We start from the raw sequence: 25,262 nt of genomic DNA, 5'->3' as shown, positions 1-25,262 counted from the left end.
CTGGCATGGATTTTATTCTTTAGGGGAAAGGAAGGACCTTGGTCCACATAAAGAAGTTCTAGAATTTCTTAAATTATAGTTCTAATTAGATTAAACTCATTACCATAAGTCGTCAGTGGGATACACGGTACCATAAAGGAAAACAGAAGCAGTCTGTGACTTCTCACTAGCTGGCACTCTCCCTTCCAGGTAGAAGCCTCAAGCATGTGATGTGTTTGGAGTCAAGGTCCCAGGGATATGCTGGCATGCCCTCCTCACTCCTGCTCTCCCAGGTCTTTATGTCTTCAGGGCACCTCTGTCTCGTGGTACAACAGCAGCAGTACATACTCAGTGAGTACACACTCAGTCCATATGTAGAACAACAACAGAAAACTCTGCACTTACATGCTCTGCTCTTTCACCCCAGATCCTATTAAGTAAGGAAACGTAGCACCACCGGCCTCCTCACTGTACACACACACTGAGAAAAATGTGGCACACACAACGACCACGAGAGAGGAACGTGGGAGCCAGTGTAGACACACAGTGGTGCCGGATGGCGTAACCACGGGTCCAGAACTTGCACAAACAAAACAAAAACCTTTGAAACCATTGCTCAGGCACTGCTAGTGTTTCATGGGTATGCATCGCATCGGGTTTAGCTTTGCAGGTGATGAACTGATACATCTAATGTCTAAAAACAGACACAACGGTGCCGGGGCTTGGCTTTGTCTGCAGTGAGGAGGGAATGGAAATAATGGTCAAGCCCCTGTCCCAGATACTGCTGATCTGTTCACTGGTCAGCTGAGAGCAGCAAAGCTACTTAGCTCTGTCTTGGGGGTTGGAGGGAATGGAACAGCCCAGGGCGAGACCTTTCTTCTTTGGGAAGTGGGTTGCACTTAATGGGGGAGGGGGTGGCAGAGTGCGATGCACCCCTTCTATGGAAGTCCCCTCAAGGGGTCCCCGTTCAAGGGGTGACCTTGTTCTGTCACCAGCAGATAATGTCCTGGAGGCAGAGAACACTCATCACTGAGAGATGCTCAATGACTCAGGAGAAAGAGTGATGGGAGTGAGGGAACAGCAGGCCAAGCACTTTGGGAAGAAAGAGAAATCAGCAGGTTCTGACACAGTGCGCTTTGTACACGCACGCCCTCTCAGCCTGCAGGAGACACAGTGTGAGATGCGTGATGACCCCAACCTCCACCACACGTCACTGTCAGTGGAGGGAGCCCTGAACGAGGGAACGCTTTAGAGATTCTTGTGATTCCACAGACATTTGCATGAACAGATGCTGTTTCCAAACCTTCTTCCACCACCTGGATGAGCATTTCGGGGGCACCAGCTGGCACCTGCTTTCAACCCCCTGCCGCTTTCCACCCTAAAGCTTGGGGGAGCCATTGCATTGGAAACAAAATATTTAGAGTTGACAGGCACACACTGGGTGTCTGGCCAGTGCTGTTGGCTGGCTGCCACCAAGACATGGGTGTTTAAGAAACAGAGAAAATAAAGGATGGGGGCAGGGGAAACAGGGCTCAGAGGAAGGAAAAGGAAGAAATTCCCACAGAGCCTACTTAGACCAAATCCCAGGTCTATCACTTTTCCAAAGCAACACCCAGTTTGAATCCAAACACCTTGATTCTTTTAACAGCTACCACAGGGTGGGTCACGTTCAATCACTTTAAGCCAGGCAAAATGCAAAAAGATGCCGCACCACTGCCAGGAACACCCCCGGCCATTCCTGGTGGTGGTGCTAGCCTGGGCGTACCTGGCAGGGCAGCTCGCATTTCTCCCCGCGCCATCCAGGTGCGCAGGTGCAGGTCCCATCCAGCGTGTTGCAGGCTCCCCCGTTGAGGCACTGACAGGTTAAGTTACAGCCGAAGCCCCACGTGCCACTGGGACAGCGGATAGAACAGTCCACCCCGTGCCAGCCTGCAAGACAGGAAGACGGAGTGCATGAGGGAGACCAAGGCAGGAGGGAGTTTGGCTGAGGCTTTCCAAGCCACATTTCCTTCTAGAAACTTCTTGGAGATGCACACTAGTGTTCCCTAGCCCCAGCCCTTGCAGCAGAGAGCCTTGGCTCTGCCTTAGAAGGCAGAAATAGACACACAGCATCTAGAGGATGCACACAGCTGTGTGCACTGTGTGATCTGCTGAGGGGGCCAGAGCCGAGGGGCATTATGGGGAGACTGGGGCAGGGCTATGGACAAAGGGGCATCTTTAGTGCGTGGTGCTGCATGCTCGGGAAAGCCAAGCTTTGTTCAGATTAGGAAATCGCAATGTTTATATGGCAGGGCTGTTCTTGAAAGAGCAACCCCAGGAACCATGAATGAGAACCCAGTATCCCAACTGCACCTACAGACACACACGTCTGGGCCTCCCACAAAATCTGTGCTGGGCTGCATTTCCTGCCACAGCTCCAGGCCCAGTTTAGGGGCACAGACACGTGTCTGCTTGTTTGCTCTTCCCAAAGTATAGGTTCATAGACTTCTGGAGCTGACAGCAGCCTCAGAGACCATGCAACCAACGCAAGCCTCTTCCAGGGACTTCCTAAAGCATTGGGGCCACAACGATGCAGGGCTTGCTGGGGTCAGCACTGGAGTTTGGTGCAGCCGAGGCTAGAATCCTAGTCTAGGTTTCTTTCCTCTACCTGTGGGAAATAACAGGGCCAGGATCAAATCAAAGCCTCATTTTCCCACTCTTACCTGCCTTGCAGGTGCAAGATCCATCCACAGAAGAACAGACGGCATCGTTCTGACAGCCACAGCGAGAGGAGCAATTTATCCCGTAGGTTCCCAGAGAGCATGGGGTAGAGCAGTCGATGCCCTGTGTGGGCACAAATAGCAAAGCCCATGCGATTTTGCCAACTGAAATAAGGCCAGCCCAAATAAACAAAAATACATCTTGGTGATGCTAATTATACTTCCTCTCTAATTTTAACTCACTGTGTTTTTTTTAAAAGTTGCTTGCTATAATGTCACCACTACACAAATTTTAGAGATTTAAAGGCAATACCAGCTGGCCTATGTTTAGGAGACAGTATTAAATGGGACCTACAAAAGCCTGCTGCCTTCATTAGATTTGCCTTCACAGCAGAATCAATAAAAAATAAATAAACTTCATCCTTAGGCAGACAAGTAGATATATAAAAATAAATTGTAGCTGTGAAATTACTGCCAATAAATAAACAAGCACAAATGTGAACTCTGTGTTAACTCCCATGCTTCCCAGACTCCCTTGTGTAAAAGGCAATCACAGCAGTGGGGAAGCAAAGCTCGAGTCGACTGACTGATAGTGGGCACTGGACATCAAGACTGGAGGTTATCTGTTCTCCAAACAGAAGGGAGTCGTAAAATAAAGCAAATAGAAGGGCCAACCACAGGACTGTGACACTGGACAAAAAACCCTCAGCTCTGTGGCTTTATGATCTACCAGTTCCACATTATGTGTTCTGAAAATATCACCAATATTCTGTGTTATTCTCCTCTTTAAAACAGAGGGATTTGACAACAAAGCGTTTTCCTTTTTCCTTTTTCTTTCTTTTCTTTTTTTTTTCATATATTTATTTATTTGAATGGCAGAGTTACAGGGAGGAGAGAGAGAGAGAGAAAGAGGAGAGAGAGAGAGAGAGAGAGAGAGAGAGAGAGAACATCTTCCATCCACTATTTCACTCCCCAGATGACGACAACAGCTACGGCTGATGTGGGCCAAAGCCCTGAGCTTGGAATTCCAACTGGGTCTCCTACATGGGTGGCAGGAGCCCAAGTACTGGGCCATCCTCTGCTTCCTTCACAGGCACATTAGCAGGGAGCTGGATCCGAAGTGGAGCTGCTGGGGCTCAAGGATCAGTGTTCACATGGAACGCAGAGGTCGCAAGCAATGGCTTAACCCCTTGCACCACAATCCCACCCCCATGCACTTTCCTTACAGGGATGAGGAACAGTGGGCCTGTGGGCCGTACAAGGCAACCACAAACAGGACTCAAAATTCACTAACTCTGCAGCAGGTTAATTTTTAAGTGGATAATTTTGTATGGTCTGCGAATGATGTTACAAATACCCAAACGGCCCTTGGCAGAAAAAGGTTCTCCAGCCCGGCAACAAAGATTCCCAACCTACAGCTCAGAAATCCTAGAAACTATAGGCAAATTCTGCTTTCTGGGTGTATAGGCACATGGCACACTTGTAGTGTCTACATTATCAAAAGGATCTAAAAACTTATAAACAACTAGCTACAGAATGTAAGTACATAATAAACACTAACTTGGTAAACAAGTGTACTTAAAAAAGTGTATGGATGGGCAGGTGTTTCGTGTAGTGGTTAAGAGGCTTGTTGGGATGCCTGCTTCCCATGTTGCAGTGCTGGATTTGAGTCCTGACACTGCTCCCAATTCTAGCTTCTCACTAACACAGATCCTGGCAGTTCGTGATTGCTCAAATGATTGGATATCTGCTCCCACGTGGTAGACTTGGATTAAGTTCCTGGCTCTTGGTTCCAGCCACTTGGAGAGCAAACTGGAGAATGGGAGCTCCAGCTTTTTTTCTATCTTTCTACTCTCTTCCTCCACACACACACATTCCTAGAATACGGAACTACAAAATATATTTATTGGGCCGGTATCGTGGCACAGTGGGTTAAGCTGCTGCTTGAGTCATGGGCATCCAATACGAGCACTGGTTCAAGTCCCATCTGCTTCACTTAGATCTGGCTCCCTGCTAACGCACCTGACCAAGCAGTGGATGATGGCCCAAATACTTGGGCCCCTGCCATCCACATGGGACATCCAGATGGAATTCCAGATTCCTGGCTTTGGCATGGCCCAATCTTAGCTGTGGTGGCCATTTGGGGAGTGAACCAGTTGACAGAAGAACTCTCTCTACCTCCCTCTCTGTAACTCTGCCTTTCAAACAAATAAATAAATTTTTGAAATATACATTCGTTTTGTAGTGAAAAATTTTGAAATCCTGTGTATGATGGGTCTTCAAAAAGTTCACAGAAATGCATATTACAAAAAGGATGCATATGTTTCAAGTTGTTTTGTAGCAAAGCAAATTTATATTTTATCTCATTTCCCCATGAACTTTTTGAAGTACTCGCATATGGTGTGTCTTCATGGAATCAAAATAAAAATTGACAACAATAGGTAGTCTACTTTGAACAGTAACTGTTGCCTACAAAGTAGTAATGTAAAATAATGGCTTTAGGAATAATTATAACATATTCTGCCTGACATTTATATTAAAAATTAGTGCCATGGAGTAGTTCACTAGCATTCCTAGTTTCTATTCTAAAGCTGTTACTTATACTTCTATCAGCACTTTTCTCTTTGTTCTCTTTCTTGCTATCGATGAATGATTTCGGCACATTCCCTGGTCTTCACAGGTCATAGAAGTCACGGCATTGACATGCTCCACACCGCACCCGTCTTCTCCTTGCTCCAGAGCCCAAGTCACTCACTTTGAATCCTGGGGCACAGGTGCACTTCCCGGTCACACTGTCACAGTCAGCCCCATTCTGGCAGCTGCAGATCTGCTGGCACGCGTCCCCGTAGAATCCAGGAGAGCATGTCTCATTGCAGTAGAGGCCCGACCAGCCCGGCTTACAGGCACACTCTCCAGACATGGGGTGACAGCTGAGGACCAGGGATGAAAGCAAAAGTCACTCTGGGGTAAACATGACACCCAAGGCCAGTGCAAATGTTGCTTTAGCCATGATCACTAAATGTGTGGCTAATCCCATGCACAATAATTTAAACTTCCTTCCCAGGCTTGGTATGATTTAATTAATTGGCTGGACCCTCACTGGCACTGTATTAACATTGTATGAAAACATGCTTCATGCTCTAGCAGGACACTGTTGCAACCACATCCTTTTTATCTGACATTCTTTTGAAATTTCCTACACTGAAAGCACTAATGCAATACAGTGTCGATGCTATGAGAAGAGCCAATGAACTCCGTTCGGTCAGCAATATCAAATCAGTAAACCAGTGGGATGTCCAAAGAACGCCAAGTGCAATGACCTTGCTGGGCTGTTCTCTCGGCTCCCTGTACCTGGCAGCAGGGCAGCTGTCTCTACCTGGAACAGCAGCCGTGCTGACAGGCAGCACAGGCCAGGCAGCCAGCTGCTGCCGCACAGCAAATGGACAGACACATCAGCTGCACTGAAGACGCGTGTGGAAGGGAGCAGACACAATGGGGCACTCTGTAGCACACTGGCTCAGAGCACATGTGCTTCTCGGCACAGGAAAACCTGAGCAGTAGGCTGGCTCTGCTGACAATTGGAAGGCTGTTTAAAGATGATCTTCCTCCACTGACGGAGCTAAAACCCTCCCCATCACCAGGCCGACACCAGAAGCCGCCGTCACATGCGGACATTTGTTAAACGACCTCTCAGAGGACGGCTCGGATGCTCTGCTCTTGGGAAGTCTGATGCACCAAGAGGGATGAAGACAGACTGCCATCTCCATCTCCCTGCACCCGATGGCCTCCTCTGTCAGCCACACCCCATAGTCTCAAGTGCATCCTCGCTTCCTCCCCCGACCCTTCTTCAGAAAAACTCTGTGGATTGGACCATTTGGCCACCATTTTCAAAGATTTATTTCACTATCCTTTTAGACCCCTGTTGCAACTAGGCGCCTACAAGCACCCCTCAGAAAACAGTCTGGAAACGTGGCACAAAGAAACCTCCAAGCATAAGCTGAGATGGGTGCTTGGTACAGAAGGTGTGATTTCAGGCACAGATTCTGGATCTCACAGCTACTTAGATTTACTCGGCCCACTGATCAGCTCAGTCCTGGGACAACCTCTTGTCCTTAAAAACTGCCGGGCACCTCCATGGCATCTCAAGCACAACGCGTCTCAAGTGGACCCCCTGTTCTCCCTGCCCTTCTTCCTAATGCAGCCTCTACCCACAATCACCCATATTTCTGGAAATGGCACCACTGGTCATTCCATTTCCCTAGGAGTTGATAACTCCTTCTCCCTCATTTCCCATGTCCACTCCACCACTAAGGCCCTACTGTTCTAACATTAAACGCTATTCTGGATCCACCCACCTCTTTGTCTTCACTGTCACCACCTGCCTCCCAGCTAAGGCCACCCACTTTCTAAATCCTGAACAGCCTTACAGCTCTTTTCCTCATATCCACTTTGCCTCACACCACTCTCTTCCCTAGAGCCCTCACAATGCTCCCCACTGTACCTGGTATACAATCCACATTGCTTAAGATAGCTAGAGTGACTGTACAGTTAGTTGTCTAAACCAACATGTTCTTAAGAATTAAGAGGGGGAGCCAGCACGGTGGTGTAGTGGGAAAAGCTGCCACCTGCAGTGCCAGCATCTCATATGGGCGGCGGTTCAAGTCCCAGATGCTCCATTTCTGATCCAGCTCTCTGCTATGGCCTGGGAAAGCAGTTGAAGATGGGCAAGTCCTAGGGCCCCTGCACCTGCATAGGAGACCTGGAAGAAGCTCCTGGCTTCTGGCTTTGGATCAGTTCAGCTCAGCTGCTTCGGCCAATTGGGGAGTGAACTAGCAGATGGAAGACCTCTCTCTCTGCCTCTCCTTCTCTCTCTGTGTAAATCTGACTTTCAAATAAATAAATAAATCTTTTTTTTAAAAAAAAAAAAGAATGAAGAGGGAAGGATAGGTATTTGGTGCAATGGTCAAGATGCCACTTGGGACACCTGTATCCCACTTTGGACTGCCTGGTTTGAGTCTTGGCTGCTCTGCTTCTGATCCAGCTTCCTGCTAACATGCACGCTGGGAGGCAGACGATGATGATTCAAGTGCTTGAGTCCCTGCCACCCTTGTGGGAGACCTGGATTGAGTCCTAGGCTCCTGGCTTTGGCACGGCCCAGGCTGGTTGTTGTGGGCATGTGGCAAATGAACCAGTACATGGAAGAGCTCTTTCCATCTTTCAAATAAAAATGAAAATAAATTTTAAAATAATTTTAAAGTGATGAGAGAGATGTCAATCACTATAGGGCAACAAAAAAATCCTGTGAGACCAGATATGTTGTCACCCCAAATGCAGCCCACGGCCTCATCACATGGCAAAGGCCTACTTCTCAGCCTCTTCTTTCCTCATAATTCTCTTTATTACGAAGTTATAGCATATTTTTACTTCTTTCTTTCAACTATTTCTTTCTTTATTTGAAAAGCAGAGTTTCAGAGAGACATGGAGAGAGAGGGAGACAGAGAGAGAGAGAGAGAGAGAGAGAGAGATCTTCCACCTGCTGGTTTTCTCCCAATAATGGCTGGGGCTGGACCCAGATAAAACTAGCAGCCTGGCACTCCATACAGGTGTCCTATGCAGGTGGGGCGGGGCCCAAGCACCCAGGCCGTCTTCTGTTGCCTTCCAGGTGCATTAGCAGGGAGCTGGATTGGCAGTGAAGCAATCAGGACCCAAATCAGAGCCCAGAATGCATGCCTGCGTCACACGTGGGACACAGCCCACTGTACTAGAGTGCTGGCCTCATCACAGGTCCCTTAAGTTTATGAAAGCATCAGGCTTTTCACGGAAGAGCCTCCATGTGACTATTTGATTTCCTAGACTGCATCCCCTGTACCCTTCTCCCACCTCACTCTACCTGGTCCTCCCAGTCTCAGCTTACACATCTGTTTCTCATTTCTCCATCACTCAGAGTTGAATTAGGTCTCTCGTTTATTCTCCTTCCCCCCTACCTCGTGTCACAATCCATGAACCTATGTTTGTTTGTCATTTAATGTGTTCCTTTCTCTCTACACTGCAAGTTCTGGGAGGGAAAGAATTAAGTCTGTTTTTATTCTTCTTAATTTACCTGTCCCTGGCACATGGCAGGCTCACAGTAGAGAATGACTGAGTGAACACAGGACAATGTCACAGTTGACGCACAGCGGATCTCACCCCAGACTGCCTTAAAGGAAATCAGCGTCAACTGCAGAGAATGCTCACACATGTGACATTTGTGAGGTTACTATGAGTGACTACCCAGGCCAGCACTTACTGTTTGCTGAGCACTGGGCAGACCACACCCCATGCATCACTGACTCCAACCCTCTCAAACCATGCTAAATGTAGGAATGATCCCATTTAACAAAAGAGAGAGAGAGAAAGGAAACAAAGGCCTAGATAGGAAGAGTCATTTATTCAAAATGTGACACAGGTAGTGGCAGAACCAAAGTCTACCCAAGTTCGTCTGCTTTTGCACCAAAGAGAACAGAGGGCTGCCAGCAGCCTGCTAGGAGGCTAAATAAGAAAATGCATGCCTAAAATTTAGGATTTTACAAAGGGGTCGGCAGGACCACTAAAAACTTGTAATATGCGAAAAAGTAGGGACATGTTTAAACTTACTTCACTAAGGTCCTACATCTGAGAGAAGGAAAAGAAATATTTCAAGTGAAACTTACATTTTTGGTGGAAAATGTTCCTTTGTGCAGTTAGAAAAAGATACTCACAGTGTACATATAAATGTTAGCCAGAACAGACAACTCTTGTGGGGACAGGGACTGGACTAACCAAGAGGCAGACAGAAACATTGATCCTCTGGGCCCCCCAGCGAGTGTTAGTGCAGCACACTGGTTCTCAGATTGATTGACACCAAAATTAGTGTTCAGCAATTTGTAATTAGATGGAGGAAGCCAGAGCACTTTGGAAGCATTTGATGGGTTCTCAGGCAGGCAGCTTAATTGGTAATGAGATTTACGTCTGGATGTGGGAGCAGCAGATTAGAGACTGAATGTACTCACTACATGTTTGCTGTCTCAACAACACATTGCTTTGTGTCTACGAAAGCAGGATCACACATGTATGAGAAATATTTGTCATTTTACGCACATTTGTAACCATCAATTTTTCCATTTAATGGTTAAGTTGTAAAAAGAGACTAATACTATACAATATTGGCTAAAACACAGGAGTCTTTGAACTTCTTCATATCCTTAGATGTGATTAATGCTTAAATGTAACAGCAATTAGATCGCATTTGCAAACGGGCACATCCTGATTGCCCATGGCTAGTAAATGTTCTAATTAACAAGAGCTGATATACATATCCCACATGGAATCTTATTAAATCTCAAATTTTATTTCCTTGTTCAAAATCATTCTCACCATAAAAGTTAATTTTGAGTTGAAAAGTCCAGGTCATAGTGAATGTCTTTAGGCTCAATAATACTGCTAAAACTTAAAATTATTTATGAATATATTTAAATTCATTTCAGCCCTGTCTTGGATTGCGAAATAAAACTGTCTACAAACTCTTGGCAACTCCTCCCACTAACAGGTAGAGTACACTGAATCTGGACTTGGTTGTGTGACTTGCTCTGTCTAAAGGATTATCAGCCAACATGGCACAACCAAAGGCTTGGACAGTGTGCCCATGTTGCAGCTTCCCTCTCTCTTCATGCCTTTGGAAGGCAGTCACTGTGAAAGCACCCCAGGTAACCCTGCTGGGTGCTGGAGACATGCAGCTCAGTCACCCCCAACACCCAGCCAAGCGGCAGACATGTGAGTAATGACCAATCAATCGGTCGATGAGCTAACAGCTGAACACAGAGAAACCAGAAAAAACGCCAACCTGAACCCTGGCCCAGCAGCCAAACAGAAAAGTATCAGTTACTAAGTAACTGCTTTTATATGCCACTCAGTTTGAGGCCTTTTTAAATGCAGCATAAATTATACAATACAAATCCCTAAATAAACATACAGCTGTAGTATATGTCAGTCTATGCACTTTCATAGAATCCAAAAATAAAAACAAAACTAAATATAAACAAGGCAGTGGTGGCTGCTTGGTGCAGAGGTTAAGATGCCACTTGGGACACCCATATCCTGCACTGGAGTGCCTGTTCCCAGTTGCAGCTTCCTACTAATGCAGACCCTGGGAAGCAGCAGGTCATGGCTGTAGTAGCTGGGTCCCTGTCACTCATGTGAGAGTTGCGGACTGAGTTCCTGGCTCTCAACTTTCATTGGGCCCACCCTCAAGGTGTTGCATGCATTTGGGGAGGGAGCCAGCACATGAGAGCTCTCTCTCTCTCTCTCTCTTGTTCTCCCCCCAACTCTCTCTCTGTCCCCCCTCTCGCCTCCATCTCCATCTTCATAATAACTAAATATTTTAACAGACAATGTAAACTATTATATTAATTTACACTGCATTACTTATATCATTAATTATAGTGAAAGGATTTTGTATAAATAGGTATGCATCATTAATTTACAATAGCAAAACTCCAATAGCTAGATTAAATGATAAAGTGCATAGGATGGACTTTCCATTAATACGAAGATTGTACAACTTTTGTTTTGAATAAAACTGTGTTTCCAGGAATTTTACATAGAAAGTCGAGATATAAAAATACACGGATGACTCCCACAATGACTGCAAGATATGGTCACAGAATCAACAGTCCACTGGTCCTAACAGAAATGTATAAAATCTCATCTTTAAAAACAACTTTCATGATTCAGGGAGTACTCACAAGGCTATTTTCTTTCTCATCTTCTGATTATTTCATATATATTATTAAATGGATTTTAACATTATTTTCATTTATGTGATTACCAAATAATCTCATGTACTTCTTTGTTAAAGCATACACGCTTGAGTATCTGTGACCTACATCAAAATTATGACAGTATTGGTATTAATCAAATAATTCTTCATGGTGCCAGTGTTGTGGGAGGTAAAGTTGCCAGCATCTTGTATGGGCATCTGTTCGTGTCCTGGCTGTTCCACTTCCCACCCAGCTTCCTGCTAATGGCCTGGCCTGGGAAAAGCAGCAAAAGATGGCCCAAGTGCTTAGGGCCCTGTTAACTACATAGGAGACCTTGAAGAGCTCTTGGCTCCTGGCTTTGGCCTGGCCCAGCCCTGGCTATTGTGGATATCTGAGGAGTAAACCAGAGGATGGACAATCTCTCTCTCTCTCTCTCTCTCTCTCTCTCTCTCTCTCTCTCCTTGCCTCTCTTAACTATTTGATATAAATAAATAAATCTTTTTAAAAAATTCTTATTTTTGAAAAAAAAATTATTTATTTATCTGAAAGGCAGAGTTAAAGAGAGAGAGAGAGAGAGAGAGAGAGAGAGTCTTCTACCCACTGGTTCACTCCCCAAATGGCTGCAATGGCTGGACCTGGGCTGATCCAAAACCAGGATCCAGGAGCTTCTTCTGGGTCTCCTCTGCAGGTGCAGGGGCCCTAGGACTTGGCCCATCTTCAACTGCTTTCCCAGGCCACAGCAGAGAGCTGGATCCGAAGTGGAGCAGTCAGGATCAAACTGACGCCCAATGTGATGCCAGCACCTCAGGTGGCAGCTTTACCTGCTATGCCACAGCGCTGGTTCTCCCCAAAAATTCTTCACTTGTATCTTTGCACTCCTAACATGGTGCCTGATTCCAGAAAAGCACAGCAATGCTTTTGGCATACCCAATTCTTCCAATAGCAGAGTTGTTCTTGTGGGCAAGCTTTTGTTTCCTCTTGGTGTCAGCTGTGTCCACACGCCACGAAGCCCCATGCTGGTAGCACGTGTTGAGCTCTTGTGACATGAGGCTTACCTTTTGTTGCACCAAGCCTCAAACTATAGGAAAAGAGGCCAAGTTCACGACTTGTCCTTCATCCTGCCAGCTCCTTCAGTATCAGGGATTTGGAAAACCAACAAAATGCTGCCTGCAGAGAACATTCACTTTTCCTCCCCAGGTATTTAGCAAAACTTGTCATGCAAAGAATAGCAATATTTTCCAGTAAGCCTTTTTTTTTGCCAAAGTTCACTAACGTGGCTTGCAAAGTTACTTGAAGCACATCAACAATACACTCCTTAGCTATGTCACACCTCTACAATATATTCCAACACACACTCAAAGCTCAAAATCCTTTCTTCTGCTCCTAACCATGATTTAAAGAAGTGACCATGCTTCTGTTGACTTTTAGCTTTTGTGCATTTGGGATTTGATGCAGCCACCGGTTGGTTATCTTTCAGAACTATAAATGAAGAAGCATCTGTGCTAAATACAAGCAAAAGCTACGCGAGTAACATCTAAACTGCTAGCCAAAGCACCACATTTTTGTCCAACTCAGCTTTTCCAGACATCTGCAAACGAGGCTGGGAATTTTAAGTTATGTGTATTTTGGTCCTTGGGGGAGGGAGAAGGACAAAGGGTGGGGAGAGGTATTTTCAGAGGCAGACAAGGTGCGGTAGGGTGGGTGGGATTGTGGTTTCCTGTTCTCAGATTCTCTGAGAGACTTTTGAACTAAAAGACCCCTGTGAGTTCTATGTCCAAGTCATCAATCCTGAGAAGATATTTCACATGTGACGGCCACATGTGCAGCACTTTCACAAACTTCCACCGTCCACTTCCTCTCCATAGCCTTTCCTCTTGCACAGATGTGCTGTCAAGTAAAAGATGTTGCAGCGAGAGTCGTTTTGAGATATTTTTACTGACAAATCTCGGCTTAACCCCTTGTCCCTTGTTGCATCTTTGCTGCTGCCATGCCACAGAATGACTCTCTTAGGGAAGACCTCTACAAATTTACTATTTGCCAGTGGCTGTTAACGGAGACTAGAACTCAGTATCCACCACTGACATCCAACCATCTCAGCACTTCTGTCACAGGCCAACATGCTCCAAGTGAAAACGTCTTCCTCCTACCTGCTGGTTCCCGCCCAGGAGACCCCAGGTGCAGGGAGCAGCTTCGGTGGGAAACTAGTCAAGCCCTCCTTGCAAAGCCTGGACACTGAAGTGAGAGCTCTGATAAGACACCCACCTGTGAGTGTTGTGCAGGTGGCAGGGGCACCTCCTGTCACACTTCATGCCATACAGGCCGTCTGGACACAGGCGCGCCTCGCAGAGCTCGCCGGAGAAGCCTGCCTCGCAGAGGCACGCGCCGCTCACGTGATAGCACTTCCCGCCGTTGAGGCACCGGCAGGTCTCGGCACACCGAAGTCCATAGGTCCCAACCGGACACTCATCCTGGCACCTGTCGAGCAAGAGGAGGGAGCCACTGCCATGAGACAATGAACCGGCTGGTTCAGAATGGCTTCGTCACGGACACGAGGCTACCTCCAAAAGTTAGTGGAAAATGGAATAGAAACTTAAGTTTATTCGGGTGCAAAAAACGTTTGAAATTGTGCATTTGTTTTTTTTTCATAATGTGTGTTTTCCATGATTTTCTGAAGACTCCTTGTGTGCATGGATTGCATTGATATTACTTGGTGGTTAGCCCATTAATAGTTTGGAAAGCATTAAGATGAATTACTCTGGCTGCACATTGTACTTAGCAGCAGTATGTCCCATTGAAGAAAAAAATAACAACAAGAAAAACAAAATAAAATGATGAATTTGGGTCTCAACCCATGTTTTACACCCAGTGCTTGCCAACATTATAGCGTTCGGCACCTTCGTAGGTACCAGGAAGCATAGAAAGAAACTACCCAAATATTAAAGCCAAACCATAATCAAGATATTTAAAAACTGTTCCCTCCATTCTCAAGAGAAAATGCTGTGGGAAATTTGAAATTTAATTTTTAATTCTCTGGGTTTTCATGATGATACTAATATTTTTTCAAGATTTATTTATTCAAAAGAGTTAGAGAGAGAGAGAGGGAAGGAAAGAGAGAGATCTGCTGGTTCACTCCCCAGATGGCTGCAAAGGCCTGGCTGGGCCAAGCCAAATCCAGGAACCAGGCACTTCTTTCTGGGTCTCCCTTGTGGGTAGCAGGGGCCGAAGGACTTGGGCCATTTTGGCTGCTTTTCCCAGGCCATTAGCAGGGAGCTGGATTAGAAGTGGAACAGCTGGGGCACGAAGCGACATTAACGTCATATACGGACATTAATCTTTCAATTTCAGCTTTTCGTTTCTGCTCTTTTCAAAGCTGAATGGTAATCCCTGCTCCTCATGCACTAATCAGATGTCCGGGGACTAGCGTTGGGGATGCATTTGCCTGTAGTTTTAGGAAGGCACGGAGTTTTCTAACACAAAAGTTTTGGCCAGTGGGATTGTTGTCCTGTTTCAAGCAAGGGTTGCCAAATGTGGAAAAAAAAAATATCAGATCTCACAAATCCACTGTCTTGTCTAAAAAAAAATGGCATTCGAGCCCTTTCCCAGAAGGACTTGCTCTAGGAAGGGGAAAATGGTCTCTCACTGCTCCATGGGAAGGGTGTGTAGGTCCTGGGCTGGCCACGTTTGTTTCAGTGAGGTGGCTGTCAGCGCTCTCTGTAGCAAGGGAGCTTGCTGTGCCAAGGGAAGGGAGATGGGGTTGAAGATCAGCCCAGCACTCATCCCACGTGGGGAACACTTTGTCTTAGTGGCCACTTCTCACGTGGCTCTCAAGTCTTCAAGACCCAGAATCAAAATTTTAGGTCAGCATTGTATATCCCAGGTCTGTAGACGGCGAGCAGCAATGCATGATGACAAATTCAAGCATAGCTAAAAGCAATGGCAAGAAAGCATACTACAAAGAAACTGCCTTCCCTCAAGGCTTGGCATGCTCTCAACAACAGACGAGACGACTAACAATGCCAGGGTGGCTGGGAGCCTATTTGCACAGAGAGGACAGATCTGAGGAATCCTTTGATACCTCTCCAGTCTGCGTCCAGTGTGCATTTAATGTGACGGAGACGACGCAAGGGGCTTCACGTGAGTCTGCTTCACAGACTCTAGACGTGGCCAGGTAAGTTTTCAATAGATAAAGTCTTAGGCTATGAAGCAAATTAAAAAGTTCTGGAGTAACGGAACTAATAGTTAGCACATAAGCGAATGTGTGCTTTAAACTTATATGACTTTACCTATTTTTTTTAATATTTATAAGAGGAATTCTTTATTTTTAACTCATAACAAGTCATTTGTAAGTCATTTAATTTATTCCTTAAACATAGCAACTTAGAGAAATGCTGAGGTACAGGAATTTGGCCTCAGCACAGCTCCTGCTAAAGCAACTGAGACATCCCTACCATCTATGCGTCTGGTGTTTCTCGGAAGTCAGTACAAAAAGAAAAAAAAGATCAACAGAGCACAAACACGTTGTGTGCTCTCTCCTATGTGGATTTGAGAACAAACTCAAATACATGTTAAGCTTTGGACTGTCTTCACAATTTGAACCGAGAGGACGCTACAGCTCCCAAAGCGCTTCAAAGTGGTACAGAGAAGGCCTGAGAAAGCACTGCAAATGACAGGAACCAGTGGGTCTAGTTTATCACAATCTTGGCAGAGATTTGCTTTTCTCTGGGAAAGCCAAGCCCACAATAGCTGGTCCTGGCCCATATTTACCTTCCTAACCTATCATTAAACATTTTGTGAGTTTGAATTATAAATACAAAATGGAAAGTCATTCGGGTTTTACTTACTAAAGCAGCCATTAGGTAAGCTTGTTCATCGTCCTGCTGTCCTTTTTTGCTAATGTTGCCCTTCTAAGAGAACCCTAGTAAGAGTTACGCCTGCTTCCACCTACCAAGCCAAAATGCTAGGGCAGCCTCTAGAAGTCGATATTTTCCCCTCAAACACGAATGTAACCATGAAGTAACCTCTGCCTTTCTTATCTTCAAGAAGCACCATTTTCCAATTGATTGCATGCCCTGGGTGTTGTCTTTGTGGCCCCCCCACCCCGTGGAACCTGAAAACCTACCTCAAAAATCAGTGGAAAAGGAAAAACATTTTGTTAGTAGAGATGCCTGAGGAACAAGAAAGACATAGCAACAAATACTGACACACAGGACATATGGAAATATGGGGGTTCTAATTTTTAAATTTTGACTAATGCCCCAACATTTGGAAGAATGGGTCAAATAACAAAACACAACATCAGTTCCCAAACCAATGAGGGTCACAGCCTTCTTTTAACACAGTTGTGGTTACTGTGTGTATCGCAGCAGGAACCTTAGGGAGAGGAAGTGAGTTGGTGCAGAAGGAAGTGAGTTAGAAGATAGCGAAGCACGTTGATCTGGAAGGACTGACAGCTTCCTCCTTCACCCTGCTGAGCGTGTTTTCCCTAGAGCGACCAGAACAGCCTGGCCACATCACAATTCAGTGTAAAGGCATCGCATCGCTCATTAAACCCGGGGCGCACGGACCAGCTGCGCGCCTTTGCAGCAACACCTGGAAACGCAGCTCCAGGGGAGAGCACTGGGAAGGAGTCAGCCTTCCCACGCCCAGACAAGGGGGCGATGCAGCAGCCCCCAGTCCCCGCCCGCCATTCCTGACTGTTCCTCGCCACCCACCTTTATCGCCCCTTTCAGGGTCACGTGGAACACTCGCTGAGCGCCAGTTACGTGCCTGGACCCCGGCCAGGCCTCTAGAGGCCTGCACCGCAGTACCAGTGGTATGGGGGAGGTTCCTTTTTAACCCTTCAGAGGAAATGGGTGGCTCGGGAACCATCTTCCATCCACTGGGACTTGACTGCACCACGAGACGGTTTCTCCCCACAATATCCTCTCCGCCTTCCCACAGACTCTGGCGCCTTTGATGTGGGTACCCTGGGCACTGCTTGGCCAGCCTACAGGGTGCCCGATGTGTTGTTTCTTTTTCTGTCTGCTGGGCGGGTCCTGCCCACATCCTGGGGATGCTTTGTATGCGGTACCTGCTCCTCCTCCCAGCACAACCCTCTGGCCTAACCTCAGCGGTCAAGTTCTGCTGAGTCCTCAAAACCAGGGCGATGGCTAAGTGGAGACCCCAGCCCCGAGGGCCCCTTGTGCCCACAACTCCTGCCACAAATTAGCCCCCAGCTGCTCAGTTCTTCCCTTTCGTGGTGACAAATACGCTTGTCACCGGTGTGTGCATGTGTGACCTCTGGAACCGGTGCGGGGATAACTACTGAGAACAGGAGTGCCATGAGGGGTGCATCTGGAAAACCAGAGCTCCCGGAGCAGCAGTTCCAGACACCAGACACCTCTACTCATTCTTCTTTCTCTGGCTCTCTGCCTTCCTTGCCTCCACTCCGACATTTTCCTGACAATTAGCTGTTACTCCCTTTCCTAATATTCCAAATAAGATGAATGTGACTTATCTGCTTTGTAAGTTTGTTGGTTTGTGTTGCCTCTAATTCGAAACTTAAATCCCCAGAGGGCAAAAAAAATTATAATGCAGTTTTTAGTGTCCCAAAACATTACAAAACACAGTCTAGGATTCTGCCTGATCACACGCCTTTCCTAGCCTGACTTGTTTTTTCACATTCCGGTATTACTTGGATCCTGAATCACCTAACAGCCTTCTCCATCCAAAATAGAACCTAAAACTAGGATGGCAGTCACCAAAATGTCTTGATTACATGGGCCAATTAATATTACAAACATTGATTACATGGGCCAATTGATATTACAAACACTGCATGCTATGGGTGTCAAGAACACATAACATCAAAAAATTATAGGAAATATAATCATATTAGCAGAAGACAAAGAGGTTTTCAATGTAATTATTTGATAAATTAACTGATTATATTTGAAAGACAGAGGGAGGGAAAGCACTTCCATTCACTACTGTACTGCACAAACGTCTGCAACAACCAGGGCTGGGCCAGACAAAATCTAGGGGACTGGAACTCAGTCTAGGTCTCCCAAGTGGGTGGCAGAAACCCAAGTTCTTAGGCCAACACATGCGCCTCCCGGTGTGCACATCAGCAGGAAGCTAAAATCGCAAGTACAGCTGGAACTGGAACCCAGGAACGCTGACAGGAGGTGTGAGCACCCCCAGCAGCATCTTATCCACTGCTCAGAGACCCACCGTCCACCCCTTTCAGGAGGTCAAACAGATACCACTAACAAAGGGTACTGATAAAAACAGGGATTTCAAAAAACTACTGAGGCATGAAGAAGACAATCCACTAAAAACTAACAATAAGCATGAACCTACTGGAGTCGTTTCCAGCAAAATTAGGACAGGAAGTCCCACTTTCACCTCTCTCAGACCAAGTGATGAACAGTAAAAGTACAAACCGCAGGGTCACAGCTGTGCATTCCTACGTCGTGTGGGATCAGAGAGCCCTCTAAGTCCCAGCAGATCTGACTGGATCACCACCACACAAGAAATTGCTAATATCACGCAACACTTCAGAAAAATCATGGAAATGCATACGATGAAGAAACTACACGTAGATTTCAAAACTCTTTTTCACACAAATAAACTTGCCATTATATTTTCTATGAACTTTTTGAATTTCCTTTACAGAATACTGAAGAGTTATGGGAAGGGAACTTTATACTTCTCAAAAGTACTTGGGTATATATCCCATTTTAACATAAACCTATCAAAATTACTTCAAATGTAAGCGGCAGTCCTCAATATTCAGTTTTTGAGAATGATACACCCAGCAAAGGTTCTGAGTAGCTGCTGTTTTACTGTCTCTTTTCTTTGTAATGTTTACTCTGTTATCTTCAGTTCACTACTGCTGATTCAGTTTCTGCACACTGAATTAGGAAAGAACCTATCAAACACACTGGTGCTTATGGATGTTTCTAGAATATCTGGAACAGTCCCACAGACACATGGCATTAAAAATGCTCACTGGGTCCACCAAAGTTTCAATTCATGCTAAGACAACCAATCACAGACAAGAGTGTCCCTTACCGTTCTCCTGTGTATCCTGGACTGCAGTGACATTGGCCTGTGGCGACATCACACGTCCCTCCATTATGGCACTGACATTCTTGGGAACAGTTCTTTCCAAAGCGACCCTCGGGGCAAGGCTGACCACACACTGTGCCCTGCATTCAAAGAGACTTGGAAAATTAGATGGGCCTCCAGCCAGGGCAGGGCTGAAGGAAGCAGAAGCAGAGAGATGAAGCTGAAAGGCAGGGAGAGACATGGGAAAAGGGCTGCAAGAATATTAGATGTAGAGAATTTCAGAACACACAAATGGCTCATCATCTTTAAACCACTAGAAATTTTAAACTGACTTATTTACTCGGTGAACCTAAATCTCAAGATGCATTCAGAAATGGAAGAGTAATAATCTTAAGAAAAATCCATATTAAAACTCAACGCTTAAGGTAAAGTTACATCAAATTATTATGGCAACCTAAGGAATTTATAAATCCTCCAAAGTGTTCTTCCTTGTATCTTACATGCACAATAAGTCAACAATACTTAGCAAGCACTGTTACATAAATGGTAACATCTGGCACAAATGGAATATTCAAACACTTTACCATCTGCTCTTCAGAAAATACGCATTATGGTTGGCTTTGTTTCTTCAAGTGTAGCATAACATAAGATTGAAATTTTGTGTACCTGAATTAATGACAACATTGCCTCAGAAACATGTATACAGGAATGAATCTCGATGTGTATTTCAGAAGAAAAACACTTATTTTCAGCAGGTTCAACAGCACCACAGAGCCAAGGTCAACAGGAGACCTTATTCTCCCCAGGGAGAAAGTGCAAGGGTAACTTGGACATCTCTCCTTGCCCTAGAGGCTGCCCATCTTGTCAAGCAGAGTCATTACATTTCTTTTTTTTTTATTTTTTGACAGGCAGAGTGGACAGTGAGAGAGAGAGACAGAGAGAAAGGTCTTCCTTTTCCCGTTGGTTCACCCTCCAATGGCCGCTGATCCAAAGCCAGGAGCCAGGTGCTTCTTCTGGTCTCCCATGCGGGTGCAGGGCCCAAGCACTTGGGCCATCCACCTCTGCACTCCCAGGCCACAGCAGAGAGCTGGCCTGGAAGAGGAGCAACTGAGACAGAATCTGGCGCTCTGACCGGAACTAGAACCCGGTGTGCCGGCGACGCAGGCGGAGGATTAGCCTAGTGAGCCGAGGCGCCAGCCTCATTACATTTCTTTCAATTCTATGACAATAAGAATAAGATACTATACCAATAGATCAATGAAACACTCCACTATTTTCTGTTTCCATTGGCTGCATGACCTGGGCTCATAGCTTCTGATTTATTGGATTTATAATTATTACAGTATTTATTGGAACTGTACTAGAGTGAACAACATATCCCACATAACAGAGATTTTTTTTTTTCCCAATTTTTTTTAACTGTGGGAAGCTGCTGCTTTGTCCTCCCTCTCACTAAAAAAGGCAGACTGTGGGTACTCTGAAATTGAAGGCTAGCAAACACCAGATGGTTTCGTAAATGTTGATTCTGGATAGCATAAGAAAATACATTTCCTCTAACTACTGGCTACCCACAAAGGCAGTTGGTGTGCTAATGAGCTTTCCTCTGGTGGTTTCTAGCTATCTACACACAGTTCTTCCACAGATACTTGGAACCAAAAAGGCCTTTGAGAGATGACTCAAGTCAGTGTTTAACTGAAAATCATCTATCCCAGGCCAAGTGCTATGCACAAAGAATCAAGGATAAGGTCACAGCTTATAAGAAATCAGATGGGTCATCCTGGATGGGCAGAAGTTCTGGTGCAAATTCTCATTCTCTCGGGGCCTTACCCTACCTGTAACATACTCCCATAAGCTTCAGAGTTGTTGCTGAAATACTTTTCATGAATGATGATTAATGCGAGCAAGCAGCTTTAAGGAGGACATTATGTCTATTGGTTAAAACGCATGTGAGTATGTATTTATCATTGAAAACCTAGGGTGAGAACACAAATGAAATGCTGGAAAGGAGAAGACGAAGTTGGAATCTCAGCTATACAGAGAGAAAAAATGACCTGAAGCATTGAGGAAGAAACCTCTCTCAAGGTTAGGGGCCCAGAGCAGAGAGGAAGTGGTGCAGGGTAGGCTCCCCAGGGCCCATGGAGAGAGTCCTTCTATCCACCCACTGCAACCCTTAGTGCAAACCTGTGGCTACCACTGTCCCACATCATGACTGCCCTGGCAGAGAAGGAAAAAGCTTCAGTCTTGAGATGAGGCAACTCCATGGACAACACCTACGCTAAAGTCCTAGGAATAGAATGGCTGCCGCCCTCAGTGACACAGCACAGGGCTCTCTGCACGCCACCTCTTCTGCAAAATCCTGTCCTTGCCAAGGACTAAGAAAGGACCAGCATTGGCAAAAGGTTGAACACAGGAAGTGAAGAGTCAAGGAGTCAAAGATAGCCCAGCGTTTCTACCCTGGGCAATGAAGAGAGAAGATCAAGATTTAGGGGACAGGCACTTGGTTCAGTGGCTAAGACCTGCTTGGGATACCTACATCCCATATCAGAGTATCTAGGTTCGAGTCCTACCTCTGCTTCGGATTCCAGCTAATGTGCTCCCTGGGACGGGTCAAGTACTTGGGACGCTGCCACCCACAGAGGAGACCTGGATTAAGTTCCTGGCTTCTGCCTTCAGCCTGGCCCAGACCCAGATTTTTGGCAAACATTTGGGGAGTTAATCAGTGAATGAAAGCAAGCTATCTATCTATCTATCTATCTACCTATCTATCTATATCTCTTTCCTTCCTTGTCTCTGCTTTCCTAGTAGAAAATGAAAAATAAACAGCATTTTTAAAAAAACAAGATTTGGGGAAATCACAGGGTTTTTGGAAAGGATTTACAGAGAGAAAAGAGAAGAACCAGACTGGAATCTGAACATACTGTAAGGAAGTGGCACAAGCATGAGCACGTCACCAAGTTCATGGGAAAGGGAATGATAATGTGCATCGTCTATGAACTTGTTGAAGGCCCTTTCTAGACAAACGGGTGAGGCAGAGAGGTCTTTGGGAGGAGAGGAAAGGACAAGGCTTGTTAGGGAAGGAAGGGAAGTGAGTGATCACCAGAGTCCACAGCTTTGAAGAAGACAATCATGGTCCCTGCATTTGGCAATGACCAAGTCACTGACCCCTGAGAGAACAAACAGTGCAGGAGCTCTGGGGTCTGACGCTCAGGTGATCATGAAGCGAACCGCTATTAATGAAGGAGCCAGACTTGGGTCACTCACTGTGTAGCCTTCAAGAAGACAGAGTCACATACCAACTCAAAGAGAGAAGCGGGGCCGGCGCTGTGGCATAAAGGTAAAGCCGCCGCCTGTAGTGCCGGCATCCCATATGGGTGCCAGTTCGAGTCACAGCTGCTCTACTTCCAATCCAGCTCTCTGCTGTGGCCTGGGAAAGCAGGAGAAGATGGCCCAAGTCCTTGGGCCCCTGCACCCGCGTGGGAGACCTGGAAGAAGCTCCTGGCTCCTGGCTTCGGATAGGTGCAGCTCTGGCCAATATATGGAGAATGAACCAGCAGATGGAAGACCTCTCTCTGTTTCTGCCTCTCTGTAACTCTGCCTTTCAAATAAATCTTTAAAAAAAAGAGAAGCTAATTGGCATTGTGTACTCCACATAGAGGAGCATCTGAAATCCCTACGTGAAGTGAGGGTGCCGTGATCAGCATCTCGGAAGAGAGGTAAATGGTAGCTTCTGCTTAGACCACGACACCAAAGGCTCTGAAAAGTTCTGCCACACCCGAGGCCCTCGGTTCACCTCTGTAACTGGGCAACTGCTTCACCAACGCGTACTCTGTCCGAACAATGCTCTCAAAGAACAGAAGCCATCTGTGGAACATGATGATGAAAATGATCATTATATAATTCCCGGGCTTTTCAGCTCTGGCCATCGTGTGGGAGACTAGATGTGGGCCTCCGTTTTATCTCGTGAGGAATGCAGGATGCTGGACACTGTCTTGTCCACAAAGACCCCCGGTGCCCTTTCAAAGCCAGCAGTAAATCTGCCTTCTTTGGACTAAAGAATTTCCACCTTTGGAAACACTTCTTGTTTTACAATTTACTTGAGAAGCAGAGAGACAAGGAAAGTCAGATACCCATCTGCTGGTTCATTTTTCCAAATGCCCACAACAGCCAGGATTAGGCTGGGCAAAAGCTGGGAACCAGGCACTCAATCCAAGTCTCCCATGAGGGTGGCATTACTACTTGGGCCATTACCACCACACTCCAGGGTCTACATCGACAGGAAGCTAGAAATAGCCACGAAGCCATGATTAAAACCAAGGCACTCTGATACAAGATGTGGACACCCCGACTGGAATCTTAACCACGAGGTCGACACTCAACTCTGGAATCTGCAACCATTATTGTGGCTTCCTTTCATGCTGAAGTCCTCCACGTGGGTATTCACTTAAGCATCGTGGAGCAGGTGACCGTGAGATGGGGTGGGCGTAGGCAGCAGCGGGAGGACAACCTACCATCCAGCCAGGCGGGCACGTGCACTCCCCGGTGACATGGTGACACACTCCTCCGTTCTGGCAGGGGCATCTCTGCTCACACTGTGGACCGTGCTTGCCGGGGGGACAGAGGTCTTCACAGCTGGGAGTGAACAAGTGACAAAGGACACCATTATTGACCCAATCACATGACCCTCAGGTTCACAGACACAACAGCCCGGAGCTCTAAAAGACAAGTTTTCCCTGTTCAATAACTGCTCATTTAATTAACATCAAGAGCATTAATCACAGGGGCTGAAAGGTCACCCCGTCCTTCCCTTTGTTTCGAGGACTTTCTAATGAGACTACTGCCCTGTAAGGAGAATCTGTCCTGCCAGCACCAAGGTAGCACAAATGGCACCCACTCACTGGTGACAGGCTTGCCCTGCACCTCTTACAAAGTGCCTGTGCTACATGCACGCTGACTTCGTCTGTGCGTTTGGTTTCTAACCTCAGAGAGGGGTTAGAGGCGGGCACATCACCTGCCTCATGCGCATGCTCTCCATGACCAGGTTTCTGTGGTCTGCCGTCCAGACTGACCAGCCTCAGCCCCGCACCCCTCTGTGGTGGGCACCTTCTTCTCGAAGCCCCTGCTTCTTCCCCTGGGAGAAACTGCTCCCAGTTTCCCATATCCCCAGCCAGTTGTGGCTTTGGTGAGAACCCATAAAAGCAATATTCTCAGTGAAACAGCTGGAGATCGCCACCTGTTCCAAACCCGGGGACTCCTCCCTCAGCCCTGCTTGGAGGGCTCAGCACCTGCCGGCAGGAGGCATTCACCTAATCAATCAGCTGCAGTTCTTTCAAGTTTTGCTCCTGTGATTTGCAACTACCAATTTCTCAGTAAGGGAACAAGATTTTTCTATTGTCCATATTTTTCTGCATGCAAATTCTTTTTTTTTTTTTTTTTTTGACAGGCAGAGTGGAGTGTGAGAGAGAGAGACAGAGAGAAAGGTCTTCCTTTTCCGTTGGTTCACCCTTCAATGGCCACTGTGGCTGGCGCACTGTGGCCAGCGCACTGCGCTGATCCAAAGCCTGGAGCCAGGTGCTTCTCCTGGTCTCCCATGGGGTGCAGAGCCCAAGCACTTGGGCCATCCTCCACTGCACTCCCTGGCCACAGCAGAGAGCTGGCCTGGAAGAGGGGCAACCAGGACGGAATCCGGTGCCCTGACCGTGACTAGAACCCGGTGTGCCGGCGCTGCAGGCAGAGGATTAGCCTAGTGAGCCGTGGCGCC

At 46.5% G+C, this 25,262-nt stretch overlaps 1 protein-coding gene across 3 annotated transcripts in view; it reads right to left on the bottom strand.

Moving 5' to 3' along the window:
- The window catches only part of MEGF10 (multiple EGF like domains 10), a 171,349-nt gene that overhangs the window by 36,613 nt on the left and 109,474 nt on the right, over positions 1–25,262 (bottom strand). For all 3 annotated transcript variants that reach the window (XM_051844159.3, XM_002710085.6, XM_089334908.1), the window contains exons 7-12: positions 24,013–24,133; positions 19,508–19,644; positions 13,715–13,927; positions 5,434–5,608; positions 2,682–2,802; positions 1,745–1,908 (exon numbers count right to left, since the gene is read on the bottom strand). In XM_051844159.3, coding sequence (XP_051700119.3) covers positions 1,745–1,908; positions 2,682–2,802; positions 5,434–5,608; positions 13,715–13,927; positions 19,508–19,644; positions 24,013–24,133 — 931 coding nt within the window. The remainder of the gene's footprint in view (positions 1–1,744; positions 1,909–2,681; positions 2,803–5,433; positions 5,609–13,714; positions 13,928–19,507; positions 19,645–24,012; positions 24,134–25,262) is intronic.

Source organism: Oryctolagus cuniculus, chromosome 6, assembly GCF_051225735.1.
Source record: "Oryctolagus cuniculus isolate XC-2025 breed Fujian yellow rabbit chromosome 6, ASM5122573v1, whole genome shotgun sequence".
NCBI lineage: Eukaryota > Metazoa > Chordata > Mammalia > Lagomorpha > Leporidae > Oryctolagus > Oryctolagus cuniculus.
This window is presented reverse-complemented; position numbering and strand designations above follow the sequence as displayed.